Source organism: Bison bison, unplaced genomic scaffold (assembly GCF_000754665.1).
Source record: "Bison bison bison isolate TAMUID 2011002044 unplaced genomic scaffold, Bison_UMD1.0 scf7180017864236, whole genome shotgun sequence".
Lineage (NCBI taxonomy): Eukaryota > Metazoa > Chordata > Mammalia > Artiodactyla > Bovidae > Bison > Bison bison.
Window position 1 is genome coordinate 3,420,901 of NW_011494808.1, and position 10,474 is coordinate 3,431,374.

At 45.8% G+C, this 10,474-nt stretch overlaps 1 protein-coding gene across 3 annotated transcripts in view; it reads right to left on the reverse strand.

The window, feature by feature from the left end:
• The window catches only part of INTS10 (integrator complex subunit 10), a 32,526-nt gene that overhangs the window by 6,469 nt on the left and 15,583 nt on the right, over nucleotides 1-10,474 (reverse strand). For 2 of the 3 annotated variants that reach the window (XM_010846398.1, XM_010846395.1), the window contains exons 9-13: nucleotides 9,425-9,578; nucleotides 8,017-8,099; nucleotides 6,852-7,004; nucleotides 5,351-5,459; nucleotides 1,311-1,390 (exon numbers count right to left, since the gene is read on the reverse strand). In XM_010846398.1, the coding sequence (XP_010844700.1) occupies nucleotides 1,311-1,390; nucleotides 5,351-5,459; nucleotides 6,852-7,004; nucleotides 8,017-8,099; nucleotides 9,425-9,578 (579 nt within the window). Of the gene's footprint in view, nucleotides 1-1,310; nucleotides 1,391-5,350; nucleotides 5,460-6,851; nucleotides 7,005-8,016; nucleotides 8,100-9,424; nucleotides 9,582-10,474 lie in introns of all 3 variants that reach the window. The other variant, XM_010846397.1, reaches the window with a different exon arrangement.

Genomic DNA, 10,474 nt, shown 5'->3' on the forward strand with positions numbered 1-10,474 from the left:
GTGGAGGGCGGGCCAGAGGCGCCCTTGGAGAGAAGTCTGAGGACACCCGAGGACGAGGACGAGGACGGGGCAGGCGGGGAGGAGGCAGGAACGTGAAGTGAGAAATCGTCACAGGGCTTCCTGGTCAGGATCGGCACCCTGCCTAAAATCACTCCAAGCTGCTGCTGCCGCCCAGTACAGACCAAGAGCAGGGCTGGGGACTGGCGTTCCGAGGCGGAGCCGCCCGCTCAGGGGCCGTGGGGGTTCAGCCTGTCCGCCCTAGCCGCCCCAGCCCTGCGTTCCGTCAACCGTCCTGAGGCGCTGCAGCTCTGGGGGCCTCACTCTAGGATGATAAACTCACAGCCCTCTCTGAGCCCAAGAGCACCTCTGCTCCATTCTGCGGCACCTAGTACATCCTGACTCGCAGGCTAACTCATAAAACACTGGACATCACGACAGGCGAGGCTACGTGCGTGTCTGCCTCACTGGTACCTGGACTAATAGGTAACATTGCGTCTCAAGGACGGAGGTTATTGCCTACTCTTCTCTGCCTAATGCAGCTGACATTTGATAAATATTTGTTTATTCCTCCCACTGCTTCCCTTGCTATACCAACATGCTCTCAAAAGACTAAACTAACGTGTGCTCAAGGCTCTCAACTTGAGTCACTCCAGGTCTTCAGAACAATCCTCTGAATTAAATTCCTTTCATGCTAATCATGAAACAGTGGAAGCACTGACAGACTTTAGTTTCTTGGGCTCCAAAATCACTGCAGATGGTGACTGCAGCCATGAAATTAAAAGATGCTTGCTCCTTAGAAGAAAAACCATGACAAACGTAGATAGTGTATTAAAAAGCAGAGACATCACTTTGCCATCTAAGGTCTGAAGAGTCAAAGCCGTGGTTTTTCTAGCAGTCATGTACGGACATGAGAGTTGGACCATAAAGAAAGCTGAGTGCTGAAGAACTGATGCTTTAGGACTGAGAGTCCCCTGAACTGCAAGGAGATCACAGCAATCAATCCTAGAAATCAACTGTGAATCTTCACTGGAAGGGACTGATGCTGAAGCTCCAATACTTTGGCCACGTGATGCAAAGACCCAAATGACTGGAAAAGACCCTGATGCTGGCAAAAGGAGAGGGCAAAAGGAGAAGGGGCGGAGAGAATGAGATGGTTGGATGGCATCAACGACTCAATGGCGTAAGTCTGAGCAAACTTTGGGAGACAGTGGAGGACAGAGGGGCCTAGCTACTGCAGTCCATGGGGTGGCAAAGAGTCAGCCTGAGTGACTGAAGAGTAACAGTAACGAGCTGATCAACGTGAAGCTTACCTTAAAACAAGCCAACATCAAGTGCAGACAGTAGGGCATGATGGCCTTGCTGGTACACGGCAGGAGCTTCAGATCCGAACCTAAGAGAAGCCCGAGGCAGGCAAAGAAGAGAGCTTAGAGGGGCAAATGATTGAGGTGCTTTCCTTAAAACAAAAAGGGTAAGCCCCAGTCACACGGTCTCAAACACAGTTAAACCACAATTACATTTAGTGAAGGTAAAAATTGGTTTTTGAATCGTCTCTGGATTTCATGTCTCAATCTCAATTTCTAAAATTGCTTAAATACCTTTTATTATGAAACCTTTGAAATGTACAGAAAATGACAAGACAATATCACAAACACCAGTGTGCTTTATCACTCAAGTTTTATAAAATGTTGACACTGGGTTTAATTTTTAGATTTTCATACACAGCATCACAAATCCGGTCTGCCTTCTGTGAGCCCCTTCTGATCCCTGCCTCCCTCCCTGGAAAGAAAGTGAAAGTCGTGCAGTCATGTCGGACTCTTTGTGACCCCATGGACTGTGTCCATGGCATTCTCCAGACCAGAATACTTGAGTGGGTAGCCTGTCCCTTCTCCAGGGGATCTTCCCAACCCAGGAATTGAACCGGGGTCTCCTGCACTGCAGGCGGATCCTTTACCAACTGAGCTATGAGGGAAGCCCTGGAGGTAAGGGCCATGCTGAATGAGGGGCTCAGCATTCCTACATACACTGCGCACTTGTCGGGCAAGAATTGTATCCGTACACCTGAGAGGAACGTTCCTCGTGTTTCCAGTCTGCGGTGTAAATGGTGTCTCAGCCTGCACATCCCTCCGCTGATCGTGTGCAGTGCGACACCTGTGACTCCAGCTTGCTGGTTTTCCATGTTACATAATGTTCTATTGGTAACACAGACCACCACTGATTTATCTATTCTTTTCCGTTTAACCCTGGGGTTTCCCATTTTTCACCATTACAAACAGTGCTGAAATAAACATTCTGATATATTTCTTCATACTTGTAGAGAGCAGTGGCTATTTTTCACACCAAGATTTTAGTCCTTTCCTTTATGGTGTGTGCTCCTTATATCCTAAATCCTTCTCTACTCCAAGGGCAAGCAACAGCAAAGAACAGAGACACTGCCTTCGTGTGGCTCCTATGCACACGCACTCACACATGTGCACACCGCTGGCCCTGGACCAGCACAAGTTTGAACTGCACGGGACCACTTGTGTGTGGACTTTTCAGTAGACAGTACCGGTGTTTTCACTTTACAGATCTCTAGATGAACTAACTGCGGGATTACAGATCACAGCGTGTGCAATCAAAAGAACTAGGGTTTGAGCCCTGATTCTGCCCAAACTGTTGCAGCTTCCTGCCTGTGGGTAAGTCATTTGTCAATTCTGGGTGCTGAGGGAGAGAGAGAAAAGTACCTGGATTTTTGACTACTGGGGGCAGCAGGAGGAGAGAGGGGATCAGAGCCCTTGGGTTAACTCCTGCATTGTTCAAGGGTCAACTGTATACCTAAAACAAAAGGTTAGTGAAGTAAAATTTATCCATTTTACTGGAGGTGCATTCATTTTAGTAATATATTTACAGTCTATCTCACTAAAAAAGAAAATTTTTAGTTGAAAATCCACGACCCAGGAGGTGAGGGCCCACGTTTGGAAATCACTGATAGGTCTGCATCCAGAAGGGGCACATAGCCAGGCAGTGAGATGTGACCTGGTCTGCTAAGCTGGTCTCAGACATGGCCAGGCAGTGAGATGTGACCTGGTCTGCTAAGCTGGTCTCAGACACAGCCAGGCAGTGAGATGTGACCTGGTCTGCTAAGCTGGTCTCAGACATGGCCAGGCAGTGAGATGTGACCTGGTCTGCTAAGCTGGTCTCAGACACAGCCAGGCAGTGAGATGTGACCTGGTCTGCTAAGCTGGTCTCAGACATGGCCAGGCAGTGAGATGTGACCTGGTCTGCTAAGCTGGTCTCAGACACAGCCAGGCAGTGAGATGTGACCTGGTCTGCTAAGCTGGTCTCAGACATGGCCAGGCAGTGAGATGTGACCTGGTCTGCTAAGCTGGTCTCAGACACAGCCAGGCAGTGAGATGTGACCTGGTCTGCTAAGCTGGTCTCAGACATGGCCAGGCAGTGAGATGTGACCTGGTCTGTGAAGCTGGTCTCAGACATAGCCAGGCAGTGAGATGTGACCTGGTCTGCTAAGCTGGTCTCAGACATAGCCAGGCAGTGAGATGTGACCTGGTCTGCTAAGCTGGTCTCAGACACAGCCAGGGAGTGAGATGTGTGACCTGGTCTGCTAAGCTGGTCTACAAACCGACCGCATGAATCTATGTGCCTTCCAGAAGCACATGGGTGATGTGGATCTTCACGTCCTGATGGTCAGCACAGCCACCCTTTACTCTCCACATCCTGATGTAAAATGACAGCCTATTGTTTTACCCTGAATTTCCTGTACTAATGGTAGTAGTAGTTCTGGGCGACATTTCATTGAATTTATCTCTAAGTATTTTATGGGTTTTGACGTTATTTGATCTAGAGAGTCCTTAGGCTTTGCTACATGGCCAAATATGTAGCTGTGGATAAAGACGGTTCCTTTCTGACCTTCCTTTTTCTTGCCTATCGTGCTGGCGAGAATCCCAGGATGCTGCACTGAGCAGCTGGGGGCAGACACCAGCACCGCGGCTGGTCCTGGGGAAAGCACTCAGTATTTCATAGCTAAGAATGATGTTGGGGACGTTTTCCTCCTTTTTCTAGTTTACTGAGTTGTTTATTTGTTTTTAATTGTGAATGATAAATGCAGACGTAATTAAATTCTGTCTGCATCTATTAAGACAATCTTATGATTTTTCTCCTTTAATCTGCAAATGTGATGATCTGTGCTGATTGGCTTTCCTGGGTTAAACCGCCTCTGCATTCACTCAGCTGTTATGTCTTATCTTTCTTATAAACGGCTGTATTTGCTCATATTTTGTTAAGAATTTTGGCATCTATGATTGTGACAGACCCTGGCCTTTAATGTTCTTCTCTTGTGATGCTCCTGTTTGGTTGTGCTGTCAGGGTTAATGCTGGTCTTAAAAACTGAAGGGTTAAGTGTTCTCTCTTCCTCTATTTTCTCAAAAACTACTTACAGGATTGAAGTTATTTCTTCCTAAATGCTTGACAGGATTCACAGTGAAGCCAACTGGACCTGGAATTTTCTTTGTGGGAAAGTTTCTGATGACAAATTTGATAGATATAAAAATGTTCTGATTTTCTATTTCATCTTGTGTCCATTCTGGTAAGCTGTGTTTTTGAAGGACTTTTTCCATTTCATCTAAATTGCTGAATTTATTGGCATAAAGTTATTTACAACCTATGCTCTTACTGCCCTGATTTCAGCAGGATCCGGGGTGATGTTCCTTCCCTCTTCCATCCCTGATACTGGTCATTTGCAATCACTGTCATTCTGGTCAGTCTTGTTAGGGGTTCATCCATTTCATTAACTTTTGGCTTTATTAGTTTCCTTCCGTTTGTTTCTATTTCACTGATCTCTGGTCTTGTCTTTCTCACTCCCTGTTTTCTACTGGGCTTGGGTTTGACGGCGCATCTTTTTCCACCTCTAAGACGGAACTGAGATCCGGACAGTGGGGCCCTTTTCCTTTCTTGTGAAGCATCACAGCTCAACTTATGTAATTTTTCAACAAATGAGCAATTTGGAGTGAAGCTCAAAGCAGCCTGAGATACGCTGAGCGATCCTTCTCCACTAATCATGACAAAGTTTCCTGGAATTGGTAAAGATTGGAAAAGGAGCTCTCTGATATTCTTTGAAGAGAGCACATTCAGGAAAGGAAGAGAATATCGGAAGGAGGACAGACGCACAGCTGCTTGTGAACCCAGAGCCCAGAGCAGCCTGGAGAGCACTCTGCTTCTTACACATCTTGCCAACTCTGCAGACCTCAGGGTGTCACCTTGTCAGGAACTGCAGGAACTATTTAAAAAAAAAAAACTCCCAGTGGTGGGTTCTAAAGCTATTTCTAGAAAATAAAACTAGGATTTGCCACTGTACCTTTTCTAAACTTGGGCTTTATTTTGGAGGGCTCCTCCTGGGACTTGCCTCCATCCTGGATGGGAAGGACCATGTAGCACATCAAATCAAGGACCTTCTCACACGTCATCTGAAGAAGATGAGACCAAAAGGAAGTAACTGTGAGTTTCTGATGGAAAGCATGCCTCTGTAACTACAGTCTCTGCAGCACACAGCGGGCCACCTGAGCACAGAGGCTGGGGAGCAGTGGTCACTGCTGCTTGCCTGACAGTGAACACGGAAAAATAACTCAGATTAAATCCATGCACTAGACCTTTCAGGGAACACGGACCCACTGTCTGCTGTTAAACAACAAAAGAACAAAACTTAAAAACTAATTGAGTATTAACTGAACTACTAAAGCGTTTGACAGCACTATGGAGTCTAAAAGAAGTACAGCCCTGTCTTAAAGACATTTACTAACTCACTGCGTAGAGAAATGAACAGAACGGGACAGGCGGTAAAGGAGCACAATTTAAAATGAAGCAGAAACACACACAGGGTAATAAACCAGCAGGAGGAGTTTTAGGCTGGACGGTTATCCTGATGTAAGCCTTAAAGCCGGGAGGGTTTGATATGTAGAAAAGAGAAGGAAGGGTTTTCAGAGGAGAGAAAGATGCGGGGACGGCTATGCACTGGCCTTGGAGAGTCACCTAAGGGCGTGGTTTAGAAGACGGGTGTGAAACCGGACAGATGACGCACTAGTGGAGGAGAGGCGGCCCCCACGCCCCACTGAACAGGTGGTCTCGACTCACAGGGAGCGGGGCGTCACCCTCGGTCCCCCCATCAAACTCCAGGAGTGACAGGGTCGCGGAGGGAGCATTTCCTGTGTGTCAGGCACAACCCTCCTATTACCTTCATTTTACAGACGAGGACGTGCAATCTTAAATCCCTGCTTCCCAGCCTTTTTTGTATCTTGGCAAGTCCAGAAAATACTTGTAAGGCTGCTCAGAGCTGAAAGCAGATGACCCCGAGGCTCAGCTGCTCAAGCCCTAGCTAACACCTGGGCTGAGGGGCTGGCATTCCAGCACGTCCAGAACCACCCATGGCCACAGGGTCCTGAGGCTCCAGCTTCGAGAGGTGGGCATCTGGGCAGTTAAAAACTTAAAACTCTGGAGGTAGACAGAGAGCCGGTTAAGCAGTGGGGCCAAGAGTGAACTCAGAATCAAATGCCACCGTTCCTCAATACCCATCTCTTGACTTCAGGTGCGCGATGGAAAGTAGGAAATTAAATAAGATAGAAACGCGATGGAAAGTAGGAAATTAAATAAGATAGAAACGCGATGGAAAGTAGGAAATTAAATAAAATAGGATCACTATTCTTTTTCCCCAGCAGATCAGGTAATAAAACCTAGGCAGAAAGAGCAAGTTTCAAGTAAATATGCATGGAATTAAAAAGCCACTCTGGGAAAGAGAGGAAGGCCCAGGGTCGCCGAGGGCAGCCCAGGAGGGTCCCCACACCCGCCGGGCACCCAGGACTCACTTTGTAGTCCCCTAGAGCGAAGTGGCAGGTGGCCAGTTGGATGAGTGCCCTCTGATGCTCCAAGGTGCCCTGCCCCGAGATCTGTGGCTGAGGAAGTGATCCCTGGAGAGCTGCCAAGTGGTGCAAGCTGGCGATGGCCTTCTTATATTGACCCTGAGAAAGTCACAACAGCAAGAGAAACACAGCCATCAGAAAAACAAGTTCCTTTTTGCTCTTAGATTCCATGTGCCTTCATAAGCTGTCCTGAGAAAGTACTCTTTTATGATATGCATCTTTGCAAACGATCTTTACATCCTTTTAAGATCAATACAAAGTAAAATAAATAAATGAATAAGAACAAGTAAATGAATACTACTAATAATAAAACCTTCCAGAGCCACTAGCAAGCGACTCCAAATCAGGTACTTCTGCTGAACCAAGTGAGAAGGGGAAGGAGACTCAGCAACAGGATCAAACCCACTTAGTTAAAGCCAGTGACGATCTGTATGGAGGTACCTTATAAACACAAAGATTTTTCTTTCTGGTCTTAATTCTTGAGAGGAAATAAAATAACACAAGCTCTCTGATTAAAGTACATTTTTGATATGCCGTTTCTTTATAAATTGGAGAAGGAAATGGCAACCCACTCCAGTACCCTAGCCTAGAAAATCCCATGGATAGAGGAGCCTGGTTGGCTACAGTCCAAGGGGTCGCAAAGAGTCGGACATGACTAAGAGACTTCACTTTCTTTCTTTCCTTATAAATATTTGACTATTTCTCCTCCATGAAGGCTGGAGGCAGCAACCGGCCCATTTTCACAACGGAGGCCCGAAGCCCCTCTGTCTTGGGACTGAGTCCTCTGTCTCCTCCGGGCAGGTCCTGCTCCAGGACAGCAGAGCTGGGCGGCAGGCTCCACCAGAGCAGAGGGGGCTGAGCAGGGCCTGTCTTTCATTGAAAAGTAAACTCTGACGTCTACAGACAGGTGTGACCGGACACGCCACACGTGACAGGAGACGCAGGCCTGTCGCTGGGAGCTGTTCTGAGATGACAGTGGAGCACAGTCCCCGCCAGGGAAGACAGGATGCTTGTCTTCAGAGCGGGAGGGAACACACACTCCTTCACGCTGAAGATGCGCTCAGGAGATCACAGTCTTGTCTGCACACAGGCACTTATAAACCCACGTTACCTGATAGATGATCATATCGTTGAGGAAGATTCTCAGCCAGAGCCAAGTATCCGTCTTCCAAGCCAAACAAATTCTCGTAAATTCTGAGCAAGAATTCAAAGACAAATTTATCAAAGATATGTAACATCATACCCATCAAGAGAACAACAGTCCGAGAGACAAATTATCAAGACATGGATGTAACTTTAGACTTTGATTCCTAAAACACTGGTCTGAACTTATTTTTTTTTTAATTTATTTTGGTCTGGAGTTTTAATCAGAGGGTAAAGTTAGGGCAGAATCACAGTGACAGTGCCGGTCGCTCAGTCGTGTCCGACTCTGTGCCCCCATGCACTGCAGCCCGCCAGGCTCCTTTGTCCATGGGATTCTCCAGGTAAGAACAGTGGAGTAGGTAGCCATTCCCTTCTCCAGAGGATCTTCCTGACCCAGGGATGGAACCTGGGTTTCCTGCATCTCCTGCATTGGCAGGTGGATTCTTTAACAACTGAGAAAGAATACTTACCAGTAATACGTAAGAAATATTATTAGGCACTGACACTCACTAAGTACATATCATGTGCTAAGAACTGTTCAACGTGCTTTTCACACGTTACTTCGTTTATCTTTTAAGCTACTTTGCTTTCACCTAGTTAAAATAATCAACACATGACACTAAGAGTTTTATTCATTTTTTAAAAAGCCTACCTATAACTAAAGAAAAAAATCCCCTCCAAAAGTCACAAACCTGTTCACAGCTCTAGATGTGACAAGGTCACAAACCTGTTCACAACTCTAGATGTGACAAGGACAAATTGGGCAACGCGATGTTTTCTAGAAAACACGACGACATGCCAGACAAAGCATCGGGAGAGGCGCATGACAGAAGCAGCCAGGGACCGATGCCCACTGGCCAAAAGGAAGGTCAGGGTCTTGATCCCAAAGCACAGAAAAATATGCTGGTTAGCCAAGTGCCAGTCATTTCTAAGTAACGCTGAAATACAAACTAGTGCAAATATTACACAGAGAAACTCCCTCTTATTTACATCAAAACAGGCTTCCTGCAGGGTTTGCAATTTGAGCTTTTCACGTTCAGGCAATGGAATTAATGCAGACAGAACAGCACTAACTCCTGTAACCTTAGTACGTGTGGCTGGAGGAAGATACAACACAGGGGGATAGAACAACTGAAAGCCCAGAACAAACCCTGCAAGCAAAGAAAAAGTCCAGTAATATAAGTTTTAAAAGGCCAAAAACTCTCCTTGCCACTCCACCCCAACTCTGATTAAAATGATCCTAAGACGTGTGAACTACCATAATCAGTTTACTTAGCCATTAGTGACTTGACATTTCGAGTAGAATAATGAGTCTTTTTTGGTGTGATGATTCCATATAAAAACTGAAATATCCCAACGGGACAAGTACGCCTTACCCTTGTCCAGGAATTCCAGGGAATAGAGCAGCTCCCAGCTCTCTCTGGCCAGCTTGAAGCTCTCCAACACCTCAATCGAGTTAGCAAGTTCTGCCTTGTTGATGACAATGTGACGGTTCCTTCCTTTTGCTGAACAGTCTTCGTCATCTGAACTCTGCTTAGAGAATGTGAAGAACACGATTAAAGTTACAGAAATAGTCACTGCTGCTTCTAAGTCACATCAGTCGTGTCCGACTCTGTGTGACCCCATGGACTGCAGCCCATCAGGCTCCACCGTCCCTGGGATTCTCCAGGCAAGAACACTGGGGTGGGTTGCCATTTCCTTCTCCAGTGCATGAAAGTGAAAAGTGAAAGTGAAGTCGCTCAGTCGTGTCCGACTCTTAGCGACCCCATGGACTGCAGCCTACCAGGCTCCTCCGTCCATGGGATTTTCCAGGCAAGAGTACTGGAGTGGGTTGGAAATAGTCACTATTTGAACATTATTATGTTTATTGCTGATGACAACTCTGATTACTGTATGAATTTTATATCAAAGGATATGATCATGAGTATACTAAAATATTTTGAATTTAACAATTTTAAAACACAATATAATATAAAATAACAGTATTAAAAGATAATATAAAAGTTCATCCTTTCATGCATTCAATTTTTATTTTTAAAATTATGGTTTTCTCATATGATTATCTCAATAGATGCAGAGAAAGCCTTTGACAAAATTCAACATACATTTATGATAAAAACTCTCCAGAAAGCAGGAATAGAAGGAACATACCTCAACATAATAAAAGCTATATATGACAACCCACAGCAAACATTATCCTCAATGGTGAAAAACTGAAAGCATTCCCTCTAAAGTCAGGAACAAGACAAGGGTGCCCACTTTCACCATTACTATTCAACATAGTTTTGGAAGTTTTGGCCACAGCAATCAGAACAGAAAAAGAAATAAAAGGAATCCAAATTGGAAAAGAAGAAGTAAAACTCTCACTGTCTGCAGATGACATGATCCTCTACATAGAAAACCCTAAAGCTCCACCAGAAAATTAC